The sequence below is a fragment of the Echeneis naucrates genome, chromosome 16 (assembly GCF_900963305.1).
Source record: "Echeneis naucrates chromosome 16, fEcheNa1.1, whole genome shotgun sequence".
Classification (NCBI taxonomy): domain Eukaryota; kingdom Metazoa; phylum Chordata; class Actinopteri; order Carangiformes; family Echeneidae; genus Echeneis; species Echeneis naucrates.
In genome coordinates this window covers 6,743,552-6,765,413 of record NC_042526.1, presented here as the reverse complement: position 1 = coordinate 6,765,413, position 21,862 = coordinate 6,743,552, and the positions used below count along the sequence as shown (strand labels likewise).

Below are 21,862 nucleotides of genomic sequence, written 5' to 3'. Positions count from 1 at the left end.
AAATAAGCAGTGACATACAGTGTTCTATTTTCATCTGCCAATGCTCAATGTGTGATATTTTTTCGATAGCTTTCTGTGAGCTAACACAGAAAGCTAACACAGCAAAGCCTGGCTGTATAGATATGAACTGCATGCGTACGTGCATGCACACACACACACACACACACACACAGAAACAGTGTCAAGTGTGGCAGGTGTGGATAGCTGCTATGTTCACTGCTTTAAAGTGACCTACTGATATGCATATCTAAATTTACATACAAACCTCTCACTCATATCCTCCAACACCAGCAAATTAACATTTTAATCATTGAATGGCTGGGTTGATATTTTGCACGTAAAGGATTTGTCTACAGCTCAATTGCTTTGCATTGCCTCATCATTCTGTGTGAAAAAGGTGTTACTTAAAATACTTGCAGTTCACAATGCACACATATTGATAATGTAATCTCCATAAGATGTCATTCTGCAGAGAGAGGGAGCAGAAGAGAGAGAGAAAAGCCATGAGCAGAGAAGAAGAAAGAGAAAGATAAAGAGCCTTTGTGATAGTTTTACATCTCAATGACCACAGGCTGAGAGAGCATGAACACTATGTCATACCGCGGGTCACAGCTCTCACCCCCCGAGCTCTTTTTTTTCTCTCCTCTCTTTCCTTTTGATTGCTTCTCATTTTCATGATGTCATCCTCTTAATCCTTCTCTTTCCTCTTCTGTCTCTCTAAACACATTAACTGCATAGACAAAAAAGGTGGGAAAACAATTAGTGGCTTTGGCTGGGCCCTTGTGATGTATTGTCTTAGGCTGTTGCGGCAGTAAATCTCACTATTGATCCAGTACACGTCCTTAAAATTCACTTCACATCTACCTTTCATTTGCAGCATGTCTGGACTGGAATACCTTAATACCTGAGAGCCCACTGTGCCTTTGTACCCATCTGCAGAGCACAACTCGTTATTGGGGACTTTCCCCTTCTTCACATCTTTTATACCAGTATTCAACAGCACTGTATGCATGCTGTATCACAGCCAAATCCCCAACAAGCACACTCTCATTTGCTTTCATCCCCCACTTCCATCATTTTAAATCATCTTTCCACTTCCACTCTGTATGATGGGCCTGTGACCTCTGTTTTACATCCTCAACATGTTCTACAGAAATATATTTTTTCATACTCATTAGGTTATCTTCACAGATACACCCACGCACACACACACGCGCACACACACACACACACATCACTTCTCTTCTGTGTCCAGGTGGATACACACCTCGGAGCTCTCTCCCCTCCTTCATTCGGCGGACTCTGATCTTCAGCCTCATGTCTGTGTCCTGCAGGTCCGGCCAAAAACAGTCCTCCACTGGGGCAATCACCACATCCAGAGGCATCCCCCGGAATACAGTCTTGTCTCACGCACACATACACACAGATGGATACGTTCTGACAGAAGTGAGCCCAGAGTCTGAGTGTGAGAATCCCAAGTTGGACAAGTCCTCTCTGGTCAGCTGTGCCAGTGTCCAGTCAGGGTCCCTCTAACAAAGTATGAGGAAAACTACTTCAAAAAGGTCTATGGACAAACTCCTTAAGTCCACCTATGAGCAAAATCCCATGCAATCTCCACATAAATTCCTAAACGCTCCTGTGTCAATATTTAGAAATTCTGTGGTTTTGTGAAGAATGGTCGCCACAGAGAGAGCAAGAGCAAAAAAAACGAAAGTGAGTTTCTTGTATTGCCTCTATTGCCAGCTGTAATGTCCCTGCAGCTGCTTTACAGAGCGTCTGTGTGTGTCTCTGAGCTCTCTCTGTCTCTGTGAGTCCACAGCCAGAAGAGTAGCCCACTATTGTTGTGCTGCTTCACTCTCCCCGTCTCTCATTTGCTCAGTGGCTGGTTTACACTCCTCCCTCTCCCTCCCTCCTCCCTGCTCTCCCGCTCGCTCTCTCGCTCTCTCTCCCTCTCTCTCTCTCTATCTCTCTTTGCAAAGAGGATGACGGAGCTACACTCTCTCCGAGCTCTGGGGGTGAATGAGCTCACTTTGCTGTGAGCTCAGAATCTGCCCTCCCTCCCTCCCTCCCTCCTCCCCCTTTGCTACCTCCCTTACACCCTCCCTCTCTTGTGGAGCCAGTGCTCTGTCATAGCTAATGTCTAAGGCATGCAACCACATTCCTTACTCACCCAACAAATATGCAGCCACCTCAGGGGCCTAGCTGTGAAGCAGGGCTCTATCAGGGGAGGATGGAGGCTAAAACACAGCTATCAGGCTGTTTAACAGATACATACATGCTGCTGCAAGACCGACTCGTCTCTTTGATGTTAATTGCAGAGAAGTGAAATGCTTGGCTTATAAAAAGAGATTTGTGATGGCGAGAACATGCCTCTTAGTATGTTTGCATTTTTCTGAGTCTGTGAGCTTCACTGTTAAAAGGCAATAAAAATAATGATGAGCTACGCGAGACAGAATTTTGCTTTTCAAATAGGTAATAATATCACATCTCATCATAATACCTTCATCAGATTTTGTCATTCTTCAAATTGCACATCTTTCAAAAAAGGTATCCATTGCATCAGCGAGCAGAAGCTAGTCAGATATATCAGTTGGATTGCCTTATATGTACTGCAGCCCATAAGCACATTACACTGGCAACAGGGGCAGATTAAGACGTGTCAGAGCGTTGAAAACTGATTTGTCCCGGAAGGCGAGAAAATGCGTGCGACTTCACCATGTTTCCTGTGCTGGTTCATGTCTAACACAACCATGTTTGGACTCCGTGTTCTCCCCGTTAAGAGAGAAGGACAGTCAAACTAAGGGGGAGGAAAAAAAAAAGAAAAGAAATGAGAACAGACAAAAGTAGAAGGGAAGACTAAAGATGATGAGAAGACCAAACAAGCTTGTGGTTCTGCAGCCATCATGCGTTTGACAGGCCACAGACTCCTGGTACTTTACTATGGAATTGCAAACACGTAGGCCACAAGTCAAGCTATGGAAACAAAGCTGCACTGGACTTAACATTAACACAACTGCTGGAGCAGACTGAATGATAACTGAACATTAACTAATCATTATGCAAGTATGGCTGCTTTAAATACAATTTAAAGACTCCAATGCAAAATTTGCCTTGAGGGTATAGGACTGAATTCATTTCAATGCGTATATTTGTTAAATTGTTAGCAAATTTCAATAAAGTACTCTGGTCTTTACCCAGTCTTAACATGGGGATTGTTTTAGTTGCTATGCTATGCCAATTAATTTCTGAGATTGACACATTTAGCTCTTAATTCAGAGCTAAATGTGGTTACATTGCTGAAATATTTCCACCATGAGCAGGCCAGTATGATCTCCTGTCTGAGTGATGAATGTCTGCTGAGTTTGAGGTTGAGACATCACGGTGCACTGATGACATTCAAACCAGGTCAAATCAAATAAATCAAGTCATTGCACAGTGAGCCCTGCTCCAGAAATAAATAAATAAATAAGGCAAATAAGCTTATACAAGATGTCTGACTGACCTAATGTTGCCACTGTAGGCCCCTGAATGATCACAGACAGTTGAAAACATTTTTACGTCACCCAACTACAGGCGACTGAGTGAAGGAGTGAGAAGAAACAGGTCACGCTGATTTGCTTTGTACGAGAAAAAAAAAAAATAAAGGTCAAACCATGAGCAAACACATACACAAGCATGCACGCACGCACACACACAGTTTGTACCTCATCTACAGCTGCTTGGAGCAGGTGTGGCACTCCACAGTGGTCAACTGGGGTCACTACACTTCAATCACTGACGATGGGTTTGGTTGTTCTGTATGTGGCTGAAAGCCATAAAGCAGCTTTAAAACACAGGCCTTCCTAACACCTGCAAAGCCACAGCGCTGAAAGCCAACAGCAACAAAACAAAGTAGCTGCTGGCGGTTGTTTTAATGGTCGAAATCTTTTGAGCTAAAGCAAATACCCTGTCCCCATTCCCTTTATGCCCCCGCCCCCCTCCCCCAAGCCCTCAACAGGGTATCAAGGCTAAGAATAGTATGTGCGTTAATTAACAGATTAGAGCCAAAATATTATAAATGAGATAGGACTTTATTGGCCGCACATGTGCGCCTCGCTGCGACAGAAATAGGTGGGACTGTCACCCCGGGCACCCCCCTCCTCTGACATGTCTAAGATTTAGAGTGTGCTTTTATGGTACTGGGCTTGTTACTGGGACAACACACAGTTTACATACACACACATAGAGACCAGCCAAAACAGACTGGGGGAGAAGTGGAGATGAGTATGAGATAGTGGTGTGAAGCATAAAGAGAGAAGGTGTGGAAAGGCCAAAAGGGCCTTGGAGACCAGAACAACATAGAGCAGCTGCTCCGAACAAGCTGTTTTGTGAATGATGCAAACAACAACAAGGTCACTCATGTACAAGCGACGAAATTAAAGGCCTTTATATGATAAATCAATTAATGGAAGATAGACTATCTATCTACCTATCCATACATTAACATTAATCAAATCTGCATCAGATATCTGGAGAAGGATTCAAACTCCTGTCAAGACTGTTGCGCATATAGTTTTCTGTTTGAGAACTTGTCATAGAAATGTCTGAATGAATGTACATATCACACATCACATTTAAGCTCTTCCTTAAACTATAGGTCTATAACTTTCTACACACAATATTTACTAATGATCTGTTTTATATGTAACAAACTCACAGTAAACAGATCTTAAATAAATAATTCAAATAAAGTTACTGGCTGATTATTTTAAATTTTATTTTACTGCAATAAACTTGATCAAACATTTTCTCAATAGTTGAGTGAGACACTTTTCCCCACTTCACTGAGGCGCTGAGGCACCAGCACAGGTGTCACATTTATGGTTCCTTTTTTACTATAAATAATGCAAACAATATTTATTTAAGGACAACATTAATAAGATAAATATTTAATACATGTAAGTTCTCCTGCTTAACTTTGCACTTGCATCATAAAATAAATCTTTTTCACATAATGTATTTCATCAGGCCCCATCCCCACTTCCCTCCCCATTGAGACAGGCAGCAACAGGAGTGTCATCCTATACCGAAGATCATCTGTCAGGATATCACGGGAAAGAGAGACGTCATTCTCCGGATAGGGCAGGTTAGGGTGATGAAGCCTGCGAGTTAATGTGTGTTAGTTAATCTCTGTGTGCGTGCGTCCGTGTGGCATAAGCATTTGTGAGGAGGATGAGCATTGGGTGTGATGAAGATATCAGGGCCATCGCTCCAGGTTTTAAGGAACTGGTAAACACTTATTTACACCAATATGGGTAAACACAAACATATGTGTCAGTGCACACTGGTCTATATGTGTGTGTGTGTGTTGATAGTGCTGGTTGTCAGGGGATCAGTAACAAGGCTGCTCTTGGAATGATGTAATGCCCACAGGAGAACGCAGCTGCCATGCCTGGGGGGTGAGGTAGTCACAAGGGGAGAGAAAGGGGAGGATAGATGGAGGGATGGAGCAGTTGAGATTGGGGGATGAAGGGGAGAGGTAGATATGGTGGGGGTGCTAATGAGGAGAGGAGGGTCTTTCTTAATCTATAGGGCAATGGAAACTGAATTGGTGTGGTTATATCACAAAGGGACAGTGCGGAGAGGAGAAGGTATGGCTCAGTATTGAAAACCAATAGTTGATTGATTCCTTCCTCAGATGTATCTTCAATTTCCAGACAGGTAACAAGATCTTTGACATATAGTGCAGAGTTGGTGAAGGTGAAGAAGAAACCAGAGCAACACAGAGGGAAGTGCTTTCTTACACATAAAGATCAGACAGGAGGGAAGGATATGCGATTTAAAGCACCACTGATGCACTACTTGTGTCATGTGTTGTATTCTCGCATGAGATAGTTTGGTCTTTATCTGTGCAGCCTGAAGGGAGCCTTGCTTTCATCAGTTACGCTGCAGACCCCCTGCCCTCCAAATAACTTAACCCCTGCAGGAGCTCAGCACTTGGGGCTACTGCAAAACTAAATCTGTCTCGCTGGCAAGAAATTAGATTATACTCAGAAATACATAGACTCGCTCAAGCACATGTACGAAGACACAAAAGACGCACACACAGGCAGGAGAGAAGAGCATGAGCTATCAAACACACCAAGGGGGGCTTTCAAGACCAGACGGGACCTCATAAACCAGATGAACTACTTAAAAATCCCAGTTGGAAATGTTCAGCAGTGTGCGGGTGGGTGTATGTGTGTGTGCATGTGCGTGTGTATGTGTGTTGATGTGTATGTGTCTGTGGAGACAAAAGGTTTTATATGATATTCTGCCGGCCACTGCAAACATGGGCCAGTGTGTCTGCATGCATATGTAAAGTCTACACATTTCGGTGTGAGCATATAAACTGAATGTTAATTTTAGCCCGGACTGAGACAGCTCACAGCTTTTTTTCTGAGGTTGTAAATATTTGAGAAATGCATGTGTGTGTGTTTGTGTAATAAAGGATAAATACTGTGTGCGCAGGAACCATGTGTATGGTTTGTGGTAAGGAATGAAACTATGAATAATGTGTGTAACAAGAATAAGTGCACAGTCTGCTCTCGTCTGATTTCCCCAGAGATGAGTTTGTCTACACAGGTTCTACTGAGCGCAGCGGATGGTTATTTCATTCTGAATGCTAATGGCTTGAGCTGGGATTCACCAGATTTGTCATACTTGAAGACAGTTACACACTGAAAATACACCTCTCCTCCCTCACAGCCTCTTGGATGTTGGGCAGTCTGACAAACATAACGGGGTATAATAATGGCGTTTACTCTGTCAGAGAGGAGCTGACAGCCGAGCGGCGTGTTTTTAATGAGCTTGTACCGCTGCAATGGGTGGATTGACAGGCAGGTCTCAGATCATTTCAATGTTAATGAGCTCCTATCAGCACAGCAGGCAGGCCGACAGACACACTTTCCTCAGGACAGTGCTGAATGCCATGCCATCTGTTACCAACATTGCACACACAGTGAACACTCTTTACTGTCTGGCGCAGTGTTGTCTACCTGTCTGACAATTGGCTCAGTCTCAGACAGGACCTGGGTGTCTGTCTGCGCTCGTGCAAAATAATCAGCTTCTTCAAATATTCTTTGACACAGTAACTATTATCTCATCAGCACATGTAACATGAGTCATAACACGATTTAGAGCATGAAATGTGCAAAAAATGTGAGTTGGTTTTTCCACCGTCCTATTTCTCTTTATGACACTTTACTAAACTTTCAGTCTTTCAGTTGTATCCTGTCAGACATAGACGTACTGCAGAAGTAAGGCGTTACACTCTTGGGATTGTATTTGGGCGTATACAGCACTTGGTGACAGCAGCTATCGCAACACTGGCGGTAAGGCCTGGCTTTCCTGCTATTACAGTGTATGTGTGCATTTGCATGTGTTTGTCTGTGTGAATGTGTCACATCCACAACCCGACAGTGACATCACTCCGACAGCAGCAGAGGAACAATAGAGAAGGAATGACGTGATGCTGCAAGAGGAACTGGGCAAGCTGTTTCCGAGCCAATACCTTCATGATGTTTTTATATGAATTTTGAAGCTGGATAGAGTACTTCTGGGCCCTTTTTGTCTTAATTACAGGCACTTTAAAAATAAAATACATGTATTTTTATACATACATGCTGAGACAGGCGTCTCCCTCGTTCACTTCAGAGAGGCTCAATGTCACTTTATCAGAAAAAGGAAATAATTACACAACAGAAGGGGAAGTGGCCCCCCTTGGCTGCCTTCATCTATGCTTGTGTATGAGACTCTGTGAGTGTGGTTTTATTTGTGTGTGAAGAAGGGACATTCTCAGGGGGACGGGGAATGATCGCAAACTGCTGCACTTCTCAATCTGGGGCCTCGGGTCTGCGTGGAAAGCCAAAAGTAGCTTGTTGCTGCAGCGATGGAAATATCTCTCATCTTTATCAGGAAGCAGCGATCGTCCCAGAGATTCGGCCTAAAGGTCTGCGTGTGGTCAGCGTATATTTACAGTAATAGGTTACTTCTGCTACACGTCTGTGTACATACCAGGAAAAGTGTTAAACCACTGAGGATTAACAGTTTCTGCTCTACTGATGGCAACTAGTTCACCGCCCAGCCAGAGAGGCTGGAAAAGAAAATCCTTCTCGTCTTTTTTTGGAAAATAATTAGCAATTAAGATGGATTTTCTCATACCATAACACACATCAAATGGCTGCCAACAAATACAACCTCATACAAATTGACGTGCCGCAGTTTAATCTGATATATAAAAAAAGCAAACAACCAAAATTAAACAAATAGGTAAATAAGGAAGCCGTGCTACAGCATACCAGAGATAAAGTACATCAAAGACAACAGCGATAAACAGGAATCCACCATTGTTCAAGGGAATGACGGTATGACAGGAGTGGCAGTGGGCAGTCCGAGCATGAATGGAATCTGGTGGATGCAGGCCAGCTTTGAGTAGGATAAACTAGCATAATTGTTAGCTACCCCTTTCCCCTTTCTTCTAGGTTTGGAAATTTCCACTCCACATGTGTGTCAGAGCCATCAAGATAAATGCTACTGCGGTAAATGATGGCGCAGCAACCAAACTACCAGGCTCTTGGCCCAAATTCACGGTGAAGTTTGAGTTATGAGGTGCTGAAGGCATTGCAGCACAAAGAAACAAAATTGTGAGCCTGGGTGAGCACGCTGCTCAGCTTCAGCTCCTGTTGACCTGGTGTGTTGACACTGCCTAGGTTACAGTTTAAACAAACTATTTTTATTCCATGCTGGATGAATGCATGACAGGGCTGGGCTGAGATCATCACAAGGCCTCAAGATATATTTCAAATGTAGTGGGAAGGAAGGTATGTACTGTGAATGGACTGTATACACAAAGCAGCTTAAATACCTGTGGCTGAAGTATCCAGGACACACAAGTACGAGCACCAAAAGGATTTCTCCATGTCATGTACTGTACTTATTATAACACACATGCATCCTGGAAGAAAAGGTCATAGTGCATGTGTATCCTGTAAGATTATTAAAATCTAGGGTCTACTCCTAAATTGCTTCACAGAACACATTTTTTGCTTCCTAAAACAAAGTAAATCATTCTGAATTATATTGTTGGCATTTCAAAGTTATTTCATTTCTTTAGCTGTTTAGTTGCTATTAACTGTGAGATTGTAAAAGTGTCCCATAACATTTTCAGGGAACTATGCAACATAACTAAGACTTCATTGTTTTTAAATATAAGGGCTGATTTTTGGACACTTAATTTTTGATAAAGTTTGACATCTCAAGTGGATGTAGACAGTGGTGCTGAAAGGTAAAGCCAATGGAGGTAAGCCTGCTTTCTATCTAATTATTATTGGGGCAACCCTATGAGATAATGGCACTGGTTCTAGATTGATGTATTACCTCAGTAATTGTTTTCCTAATGAGTTTAGTATTTTAATGGCTAATTTCAAGTAGCCTATCCATAACCGTATGTTCATTTTCAAAATTATGGTCCCATTATGGTCCCATTTAGAAGAAATTACAATACAATAAGAACGATAAAGAAGGGTATGCTTTAAGGCGTGGGTACTCTGTGACTGACATATTGTACCACACACACAGCGACTTGCTGGAAAAAGTACAGGTCAGGTCAGACCCCCCTCCTCTAAATATGGTTTCTTCTGGTTTCAAAAAACTAACATAGCAACAGCCAATTTACAAACTTGAGGCTCCAAAACAGCAGTTTACAAACCAGAAACTGATGTTACGGTGGGTTCCTGCTTGGTGTGTTGTATATACTTGAGCTTTAATCTTCATCCACACTACTGGGAATGTTCACATTTGTCTCGAAATATAGTTCTCCTCCTCTGCATTCTACAGTATGTATGTAAGACTGTGTTCTACTTCTTTGTGTGTGTGTGTGTGTGTGCGGCCACTTAGAGTTAGCAAGGGACTCAGTGATAGAGGGGAAAGGGAAGAGGAGTAGGAGGCAAGCAGAGAAGTAAGCTCACATCATGGTGGAAACATTTGGCAACAGCTCACATAAACACACACACCATACTTTGAAAAGAAACACACACAAATATGCACTCACACACTCATGCTGGCCTGTTTTTGTTCTCTGGTTTTGAGGGAAAGAAGGGGAAAATGACATCAAGCTCATCATGTGAGGCTAATGAGACAGATGGGGGAGGGGGTGAGCGTGCTGGCAAAAACAGAACATTGTTACATAAAATTCACCTTAGTGCAGGCCTTTTCTGGGCTCTGTTATCATATTATGCGTGTTTGTGTGTGAGTCTGTCCATATCTGCATGCATTTGCTTGCCTCACTGCCAGAGTGTATGTGTGTGCAAGTTAAGCAATTGCACCATACCTCATCAAGGTGTCAGGCCAAAAGGGGAACTTATTACATACCTTCAGAGTGACTATTTGCAGAAAACAGTGCATTATGTCACTGTGCAGTTCCCAGGTTTCTCAGAGTCTGCAGTGACTTTTGAGAGCAGAGAGGTGATGTCATAGATATTTTTGCAGGCCGTTTTCTTTGACCTTTGTGCTCCCTCGGTGCTGGCTGGGGTGGGGCTGTGTGTGTGTTTGTGTATCTACAAGCCAGGGTGAGAGCACTGAGGCCACTGGCGCCAGATGTGACGACCACAGGAGTCTGGGCCTAAAAATAGAGCTCTGTTCTCAGCACCGTGAAACAGAAGAGATGGGGGGCGGGGGGTGCAGAGAGGGAAGGAGAGGAAGAAATTGGTGTGGTTGGGGTTGGAGGGGGTAAAGGGGTTGAAGGAGTGATGGACAGGAAGGCGAGGTCATTGAGAATAATGTGTCAGATCTCCCTGGGGAAGGTGAGCTCACCTCCTAATGGCACCACTGGCTCATTCTCAATGAAATCATTGATCTGCTGGAGCTCCTCATAGTGCAAGAGGAGAGAGAGAGGTCAGATGGGGGAGCAGCGGAGGGAAAAGGGGCAGGGAGGGCAGGAAAGGCAGGTTAGGAGGTCAAAACATGCAGGAGAAATAGATGGTAGAGTGATGAAAGACGGATGGAGGAAGATTGACCATGAAGCTCTGGCACACAACTTCAATTAATGTACAAGCTCTCTGACCTGTTCTGTGGCTAATCATAACACACCTGGAGACAGAGGAATTAAGGAAATAAATGCCACATGTCACTCATACATTGTTCTCAAAGCTTGACTGATTATGCCAACCTGACTGCATAAACAGCCACAATTGAATTTATGCTCATGTCTAAATTCAAAGGGAATTGAGATAGTGTCGTTGGCAGCACCTTTATGGATCAAACACACAGAGGAGATTTAAGTTAAAAAGTTCAGCAAAAGCAACAAAAAGTGTTCTACAGTTTCTGATCACATAAGAATCACTGATTAATCAGTGAATACAATCTTACACCAGTTCTTAGTCTGCAGGTGTCCATACACAAGTGTGTAAGTTGTAGTGACTTCCTACACGGCTCCACAAAGAGGAAACACCATAAAGCAAGACTTTCTGAGTGAGCTATAAGGCTTGGTTCATCCCTGGGTGACCTCATTAGGGTATGTTGACACCTGTACACAGAGCTGTCCATTTGTTATTGGATCATCTGAGCCAGAGGTTTCAGGTCTGAACAGGGCCTTAGACCACACACACACAAATTGACACAAATGCGCAAACACATGAATAAAAGGTAGCCTATTGAGCACTTGTGCGCACGCGCACACACACACACACACACACACACACACACACACACACACACACACACACACACACACACACACACACACACACACACACATTCAGAATGAAAAGAAGAGTATTACCTCATCTCCTCAATAGCTCTCCTCATTTTACTTTGTCTTTTTTCTTTTTCCCATACATGCACTCAAACATTATCTCATTTGCATGCACTCGCTACTTCATATGCACATATTCATTCAGACATGCACACTGACACACAAAAACATGCATACACACAAACACACACGGACACAAACAGAGCTCCTTATGCAGCTCATTGGAATGTCTCTGAACGGCTGCATTGTGAGATTTGGCCTCCCACAATTACCTCACCTCTTCAGCTTCTGTCTGATGCACACACACTCACACATACATGCACACACACACTCACACACACACACACACACACACACACACGGTAGGCGGCACCCTGTTGTATAACAGCACAGAAGAATGACATATAACTGAATTGACCTTTGTACCTCTGCCTGCTCAGTCACACCCTAACCTGATCTCATCAAAGCCCTGGGGGTGCACAGCAGCTCCTGTATGCATTTTGAGTGTGTGAGAGACAGAGGGAGCGGGCAAAGAGAGCGGCACCTTTCTTCTGCTAATACCTCTCATCAGCCTGTCATCATCATGTCTTTTCCTGTGTACCTTTGCATTGAGCTGCAGGTTGACAGCGTGGGACTCAGGATGCTTACCTATGAGAAATAAAAGTGTGTCCTACTTTAGTGATGAACAAAAACAACAATACAGCCTGCATATTTATTACTAAGGTTTATGTTTTTACTTCTCTAAAAGAGATGACAGTCAAACTGAGAATTAAGAAAGAAAAAACAAAACAAAAAGAGAAATCCAAAGACAACTGTAAAGTTTGTTCTTTCCACAAGTGTTTCTGAGCTGTAAGTATTTCCAGATGTGAGCATCTGGGACAACACTGCATAAGTAAAACTTTTAAAAAGGAAAGGTTGATTAAATTAATAATTAGTTTAAGAGACTTCATTTGGCAACTTTTTAGTGTGAATGCAAAAAGTTATGCACTGATGTCTATATCTATCTGAATTACATTTTGTGAACGCATCAGCCATTATCATTATCTTGATAATTTTCATGCAGCATTTTTGTGACTGACTACTACATGATAATAGTGATAATAACTGTATGTATGTATGAGAATTATGAAAGATGCTAAACACCTTCCAAAAGTAGAATTGTGCCGCGATGACATTAAACAGAGAAAAGAAAAAAGTACTTAAACAATAAAGCATTTATTAAAATCATTTTGTTGATAAACCAAACTTGTTCCTGCACTGATATTTAAGAACAATGTAGTTCTTAATAAGTTACTTGAGCTCAGATGTCCTCTACATGCTGCCCTTCAGCTCACATCCCACACGTGCCCTCATCCCTCATCTCTATCTCATTTCCTCATGTGTCCCTTTTTTCTCCTTTTGCTCTGTCTCTTTGACCCAGTGGTGGGACACTTTAGTAATCCTGCGAAAAACACTGGCAGATGGCACTTTGAAAGATTAGGAGCAGTCCTGAACATCTGCAGACTTCACACACACATACACAGTCACACGTCTTCACATGGACAAAGATTAGATGATAACTCACCTGCTCTACACTACATGTCCCTACACATTAATTTCTTTTATTTCTAGCTTCTAACTTGTAGCTGTCAGTTTTTAGAAAAGTTCAACAAATTGTGTGATATATGAATAAAATGCACTTTTATTTTTTTCACTCTTTTTCCTTTTTTCTCTATTACCACAATTTCCTCTACTAAAGCTAGAACCCGAGGTTCAGATGCCAGCATCAAAAGATTTTAGCCTGGCGGTGATACATCAAAGCGTACGTGGCGCATGAGAAAACTACGTAATTGGCATCAGCTAACATACCACCTAGCTTTACGCTAGCAGGCAATGTTGTCTTTGGTTTGGCTGTGTGCTGCAGCTTGGTGGGAAACATGCAAACTTTAGACCCACTGGGGAGGCAGCTGGCTCAAACCAGCTGATGTTCTCCTCAACACACAAACACACAAAGACACAGAGACACACACACCCACACACACAGAGTTAAACACACAAATACATACTACAAAAAGTCAGGACTCTGAAAAAGGCAACACACATCAGCTTGAGCTCCAACTGGGTGAGATCATTTCTGTGGTAAAAAAAATGGTTGTCCTCAGAGAGAGAGAGCGAGAGAGAGAGAGAGAAACGATTCTCACAAACAGTTTAGCACAGTTGCTGAAGAAATACAACTGGCACACATGTGCGGACAAGCAAACATGCATAAACTATTTACTCATGAATTCACCATGTGCAGGTAAACACATAAAGACTTTCCAATTGCCACCAACTCCACATCTGATGTGAATCTATATTTAAAACTAAAACTTGTCTCATTCAGAAAAGGATCTACTGGGGCCCTGCTTGTTCCATGACATCATCTTTCTACCACTTACATGTATTGACAGACATTGATTATTGGTGAATGAGGAGGATACTCAGGAGTAGTTACTAATTGTTTTTGGACCTTCCCAATACATGCACTTAAATGGTGCAGCATGTAATCTAAGCTGCTTATCTGCCAATCTACTAATCAATTGATTCTCCTAGTTTAAGGGAGGTCTAAGTAACTAAAATTTTGCTTTAAAACATGGAAAACACAGACCTGTTTTTGTAAATCTATATCTCGAGATTGTGTCTTTGTCTTTTCATCTCACCATTTGACTTTTCTTCCTTAAACCTCCACATTAATCCTCACTTGATTTGAAACAATGTTACAATGTGTACTGTGCGTGTGTGTGGTCTCTATGCATGAGGTTGTCAGTCAGATATGAAGTCATCGCAGGAGTTATTAGCATCATAAATCAGAGGCTCCTTTGAGGGGCAGAGGGGGAGGTGGAAAAGAGGGCAGCAGACTGAGGGAGAGCAGAGGAGGAAAGATAGTGAGAGAGAGAGAGCGAGATAGAGGCAGGGAGGATTACTTTTAGCAATTTTAAAGTATGCTGAAACTTTAAGACTGTGATGAGTGAGTAAAGCCAATTAAAACAAAAATGAGGGGAAAGAGGGAGAAAGTGAGAGCAGAATAAAAGAATGGCTTCATCTATGCATGTATTTGTGTATCATTTGGTTCCTTTTTAATTTATTTTTGTCCCATAAAATAGTCTAAAACTTAAAATATTCAATTACGAGGCCACAAAACAGATAATGATCATAAATAATTAACTGGAACCAGAGAATTCTTGCCAGTCATGATTGAAAGATGCACAACAAGTCTAATTGTTGTGCACTGACTCATTATTTTCTAATTAGGACCACATCTTGTTAATCGAAACAATTCAAGCAATAACCACACAAAAGCCCGAGTAAATTCTTTTAAACCATTTCCTGTTCTTGTAAAACACATAATTTCTCTAAAACTCTGCTGTGTCACACACACAGATCCTGCAGAACTCATCCACATGATAATGCACAGATGCATGCTTCCATGCACATGCAAAACCATCTGCCCTCCCAAACAGACTCATACACATGTACGCATCAAGTATGCAGAGACTCTGGCTGCTGGCTCCACTGACCTCAATAATACAACCACCTAAACAACAACCAATGCCATTGGTTGATTCCTTCTGGGGGATATTTTCTGCCACTGTTGTCGTGGAAACAGCAGAAACGCAGGGACAGAAATGGAGAAAAAAAAAAAAAAAATCCTTTTTTTTCCTCCTCTCCTGAAGACACTGAGTAAGTGCGAACTGTGAAGACTGATAAAAGACGAAGAAGAGGTAATCGCTGATAAGGGGTCTTTCACTAAGAAGGCTATGATGTCTGATCAAAAAAAGCTGAGGAAGAAAATCCTAGCTATCGGTGTGTGCATGTATGTCTGTATGTGAGATACAGTATGTTCGGATATTTCCATCATAAGCATGTGCTCAGTACGTCTCTGTGGCTGAGACTATTTGTGGAGCCTGGGTGCTTTTGGGCAATCCACAGCATCTATGAATGACTCAGGAAAAAGTGCTGATCTCCTGATGGAGGGGAAGAAGGAGAAAAAGAACAGGCATGTGTGGATACAGAGTGGAGGGCAGAGATTTGCCCGAGCAGCATGTCTCTGCCTTCTTATATTCAATCCTGACTGAGGCAGATTACGTACGCCTTTCTTTGCTGACACATTTGGGCTGGATTCATTCGCCTCTGCTAGTGGATGTGTGTGCAATGGTATCCCTTAAAAGCTGTAGCCACTGCAATTGAGATGTTATTAACTCAACGAGGCTATTAACAGTCTTGCTGGGGCTCAATTATAAGTCTTAGTGTGCTTAGTGGACACTATGACAGGATAATAACTGTAGTAAATAAGGCCATAGGATTAAAGTTAAGCTTCAGCTGTATTTCAGTGCTGCTGGGTAGGAGAAAGACTTTGGGGAAGCTTAAACATCAAAGAGTCATCAGAGAGGCTTTGTATCCAGAAAGCATGAATTTATACTCCCTCCTCCCTCTACAGCTACCTATGAACCTGTAAAGGTCTGACAACTGCTGGCTAAGAAATGAGGAACAACTGCTACAGTACAACATCACTGGGGAGAGCAACACTGTGTTGTGCTCATGAGCAACATCTGCTGACCAAACTCTGCCACGACAGGTAATTACACCGGCATGAGGTGCCACACGCCTGCTTGCTTTTCAATGATGGAAGAGTGACGTATACAGGACCAAAGAAATGTAGTCAAATTTATAAGATGTTTTTTCCCCCATTCATTCTGGAACAAGAGGAACACTGTCGACTCACATTACACCATCATCACACTCTAACATGTTCCACACGCACAAGCATACACACTTCCATACCGGTGAGCAGAGAGACTTTGTAGAAGGTGCCCTCCAACTTTCCCATGAGAATGTGCACAAAGCCGTCTTTGGACAGATGCCCTGCCTCTTTGGAGCTCTGGTCATAAACCACCACTTCCTGCTTCCTGCCCAGCTCCACCTGCACAAAAGGATTAACAACAGGGAACAGAAACAAGTTCATTAGAATTGTGGAAAATATGTCAAGCACTCACACAAACAAGGAAGAAAGAATTAGGCAATATTATTTGTCATTTGCACCAAAGGTGTCATAAGGATATCATTTTCAACCATGGGACCATGGGATAATTTCTCCAAATACTTGGAGTGCTATGCAGCTCTTTTAAACACCAGAAAGCGGCTACAAAGACAAACAAACTCAGATGTGACAAGAAAAACTGTGGCTTTACCGATGCAATTTCCCAGTCTGGGATAAATAAAGTATCTATCTATCTATCTAACAATAAGCAGGAGGAACTTATGAAAATAGGATAAATAATGTATGAAGGCTGAGTGTTGCACCATGTAATTATAACTAATATTTATTGTGCAAGTAATGCTGAATGCTGAGTCTTTGTTGTAATGGCGGGGTGATGTAAGTAAAATCATAAAAGCTGGCTACATTTTGAAGAGTGTTGATACTAATCAATGCATCTGAGTGGTGATGTTTTTGTGATTTGGTTTGGCCCAGACATGAGCATGCGCCAGTTTGTGTTAGTTTTTGATTAGAGTGTCAGCATGTGCTGATGCACACAATCCAACCAGGCTGTGTGTTGTTTCCCATGTTGTCAGGCAGGCTTTGGTCACATGACCATCAGGCAGCGCCTACTGCAGCTATGAATCACTGCATCATTGAACTGCCACTGGACAGGATGAGAGAGAGAGGGGTGGAGGATGGAGGGCGAGAGGGAAGGCGGAAGGGATGGACAGAAAGGGTGGGGGTAGTGGGGTACGATGACTGGGGAAGATAAGAAGGAGACAGGGAAAGATGCAAAAGGGAAATAAAGAAGAAAAGCAAGAAGAGAAAACTGAGGCAGGCAAAAGCGTCAGTTAGTGTTGGAAAAAAAAAAAAAGAGGTGGAGGGAAATGAGAAGGAGACAGGACATCCCTCTCCATTTCTTTGTTTGCCTCATCATACAGGACACAATCATCTAAAATGTGCCATGGAGCTTCAAGGCAAAATTACATTTTCTCAAGTGCTTCTCAGTGCCTTCATTCTCTGTATGCTGAAAGGCGACGCTCATGATGATAGCTCACAGTGTACACTGCTGCACAGTGCGCATAGTGTGTCTGATTATGTTTCTGCTTACAGCAGCTGCAGCAGCAGCAGCAGGGTGCCTTGGCAGACAGCCATGCAGGTAATCTGTACAGGACAAAGTAAGTCTGGACCAATAAAACCTAGCTTAGCTGAGCTTGCCCGCATCAAACACTGATATGCCACGAAAGCATGAGAAGCTGCAGCAGAAAATCTGATCTGCAGATTTAATATGAGAAAGACGCATGTCATTGCGAATGTCTCTATCCTATTGTTTATCATTTCTCTGCTGTTGAATTTAAATGCAATCAGATAAAGATGCAATCAAATCAGAGATATAATCAAATAAAACAGTGCAATCAGAGTCCAGTGACTGTAATAATGTATTTGTAAAATAAATCAAAGCAGTGCCATCGTAATGTGAGCATCTGTCCTTGCTTTTAGGGTTAGTGTTAGTGTTAGTCTATATATGTCTATAGCACAAATGATATAACTCCTGCTAACATATTCAACTTCACAGCTCATTTTTTTTTTTTTGCTTGAAATGCCTAAAACATCCCATTTTCACTAACCCTGGATAATTTTGGCTAATGATCCTAATGGGATCAAATCTAATTTGGGATCGTCATCTCAATGCATGAGGATTCATTTGCATTATTACATGCAAAAATACACACACATACTACACAGCACAGTCTCATGTTTTTATTTTCTTTCAGTGCAACAGCGCCATTAGGATGAAAATATAACATAACTGTTGAAGTATAGAGTATTTAATTAAGTTAATAAATCTTTTACTCACTGTCAGACAAGTGTGACTGTGTGATGCATTCAGGTGTAACAAAACAGTAAGCCATTTCTCCCTCCTTATTACAATGTGTGTTGTGTTCTGTATATCTGTATCTGTAGAAGTGCTTTAATGAGCACTGTATTGGGTTAATGGGTTTACAATATGGTGTTGACACCAAAATAACGAGCAGTTACTAAACTCAGCTTTAAAGAACATCAAAGAAAAAGAAGCAGTTAAAAGTTGAAATATTGTTTAACCTGGATTCATCTGGAGACTCCAAAGTGCACTTGGAAAACTTTGATTCATTCATTGCTTCAGCCAGCTGGATGAAATTTCAGCTCTTCTCATCCCCTTTTAATGCATTCAGAAAGCATTTCTGCTTCAGAAAAAGTAGCTTGTTATTGGCAGCCTGTATTAGTAGAGTATGAATGATAGTACAGATGCTAAGACATCAACTATACTATAACTATATGCTTTACATTATATATGAAAGATGAGCCCTTGCTATATATCCTGCTCAGTATGTGATGTACATGAGTTTGCTGCAGTGTTAGAGGTCAACGACCCAGGGGAGTGTGAGGCTGGCTGTCAGACTGCAGCAGCAGTACAGATCGCTCACCCCTCTGCAGTGCTACAGCATCACCACTACTACTACTGTACTGGCCAAGGCGCTCTGACGCATTCACACTGCAGGTAAACAAGGAATGCTACTGGTAGAGAGAATAAAGGCAGAAGAGCGTAACAGGGATGGACAAATAGGTAAAAGAAGGAAGGGGGGGTGGTGCGAGCCTACGAGGGGGATCAAGGAAAAGGTTGCAGGCCGGAGGGGAATAAGTTGGCACTGACAGACCAAATGCTACAATCCTGCTGCAACCAATCGTCCCATGAAGGACCTGAAGGCTGGCGTGTCACTAGCACAAAATACAAGAAGCAGTCACAAGGGGGCAAGGCAATTTTTTCTCCTGTCATTTGCAAAAGGAGAAAGGAAGAAAGTATGAGGAACAAGGAATAGTACTAATCAAGTAAGACACGGGTGAAATTATGTGAATATTTTAACTTTTGATGATTATTTCAATAGATGGACAGAAAATATGGAAAAAAAATGCAAGTCTTGTGCAACAGACAGAAGTCTCTGTTTAAGCTTTTGAAATAACCCCCTGTTACAAAATATGAAAGGAGTGGGAGGAAAATGAAGGTCTGGCACATGAAGCCTTGGCTTTACTGTCAATGCTCTTCTTTTGTACACAAACACAGACACATTCAAACACCATGAAACATAAATGATTGGTAAGTTCGCAACAAAAGATATCTCGGAAGACGTGGCCTTGGTGGACTTTAAGTGCTTGTGTAAGAAAATGAAACATGGTTTTCCCTGACCTGAGCAGAGCTACTGACCAATTACAAGGTCAGTGTTGAGCAGGACAATATGTGTGTTTGTGTGCTAACTGCCCTGTGACACAACATCAGCACAAACAGTCGAAATATGGGCCCACATTCTTGAAGTGCAGTCCAGGTCCTCTCAGTTTGTGCTCTATGGGATGTCCCACAGAAAACAGGTCCATTGCAGTATGAACTGCGTTGGACTAACAGGACTATTGGCTAAGGCTATGTTATGGCTATGAATGTACAGCTGAATGGACCCTGGGAGAAGAATACAGTGTGTATTTTGATATTAGTCTTTTTTTTTCTTTCTTTTTTTTTTTTTTTTTACACAGCTTACCTGACACTGCATAAAGTACATGATGTTCTGATAGGGGACCTCTTGCAACAGACAGTGACCTGTCCTGGCAGTTTAAGACTGTGCCACTCAGTGCCACATAAACAACTCTCTGCAGCGATACCACCCCTGGCCCAGATGATGTCATTGACTGGCACTGGCAGCTGCCACTTCCATGTATTCCTTAGTAGGTGTGATGAGCGTGTTATAAAGTTCCTGTGCTTCCGTCTTTATGAGGACCAAATAGAAACTAGTGCTAGAGTTATGGCTTTGGGTACAGGCTCAGCTTTATGTTGAGGATTTAGGTTAAGTTTATGGGCTGGTGAAATACAATATTGTAACCATATGTGTATGTGTGTGTTTGTTTGTTTGTGCCAGACGTAAAGAGGATGTAAAGATGAAGCTGGTGGTGAAAGTCCCTAATGCCTTTGTGCCTGTGAGGTCATCACATCCACAAATATGGTCACCTGATCTGGTCACACATTCACACTGCTGAATGTCAGAGGATCATGAAGACACACATATGCATACACACATACACACACACACACACACGTATGTATATTCAGGATGACATAGATTGCTGTATGTTTATAAGAAGAAAATTGTGATTCATGCCGTGATCTCATCACAGCAAACACACAACATCTGACTCTGTAGAAAAAGCACGCCAGCTACAGAGCTTTGTTTGAATTGAGGAAAAGGAAAATTTCGAATGAAAGACTTGAAAAATTCCCTGAGTTTGCCTTCTGGGTAATCAGGAAACAATTCATGTAGTGAGTCATCAACTACATTTACAGTTATGCTGCTAGTATCAAGATGACACATCAAATGTTCTCAGTTTTGAAATATTGCACAGTTAGCTACTGGAAACGTCTGTACTCAGAACAATACAATTATGAAAATGACAGTTGTGTTTTCCAAAAACATAACTCATCAACATTCTCGTCATTGCCCTGTGACTGGTGCTTCAACATAACACAAAATAATTTCAGCTTCGGGTTAGACTTTGATTTTCCATTTGTAGTCACTTAAACCAGAAAAGACGGAATCATAGTATTGTGTCTAATAAATGAAAGAGTGCTTCAAAAAGCTGACCTACATGATTACGGTATGTCCTTTTCAAAAATTGTTTAGTTTTGATTAGTGTTCTGTAAGCCAGTTTACTGAATTCTTCTGCTCAAAAAACCAAACCATGCCCCCCACCCAAAATGAAGTCTCCTTTAATAATGATTCATGTATCAGGCTGATTGCTGATGGCTGTTATTGCAGATCCAATAAACATCTTGTTTTCCCAAATGACATTTTGGGAAAACAATTACAAACAAACTACAAATAAACAATTATATACTGTATTCCCTCTATTAATCTGGGTCCGATTCATTAGAGGTCCGACCACCTTGTCTTCATACAGAGGGAAGGGTGATTCCCAAGGTCTGATTGCTGGTAGCGAAAACCTCTGGTCCATCTGTCAGGTTTGCCTGGGCAGCTGTCCCGGTAACAGCAGCAAGGATTAGCCAAAATTAAGCCAAG

At 42.1% G+C, this 21,862-nt stretch overlaps 1 protein-coding gene across 3 annotated transcripts in view; it reads right to left on the bottom strand.

Annotated features, from left to right (window-relative positions):
- dusp8a (dual specificity phosphatase 8a) overlaps positions 1–21,862 on the bottom strand; it is a 38,256-nt gene that overhangs the window by 6,983 nt on the left and 9,411 nt on the right. For 2 of the 3 annotated variants that reach the window (XM_029523133.1, XM_029523134.1), the window contains exon 3: positions 16,571–16,709. In XM_029523133.1, the coding sequence (XP_029378993.1) occupies positions 16,571–16,709 (139 nt within the window). Of the gene's footprint in view, positions 1–1,267; positions 1,880–16,570; positions 16,710–21,862 lie in introns of those variants that run through there. The other variant, XM_029523135.1, reaches the window with a different exon arrangement.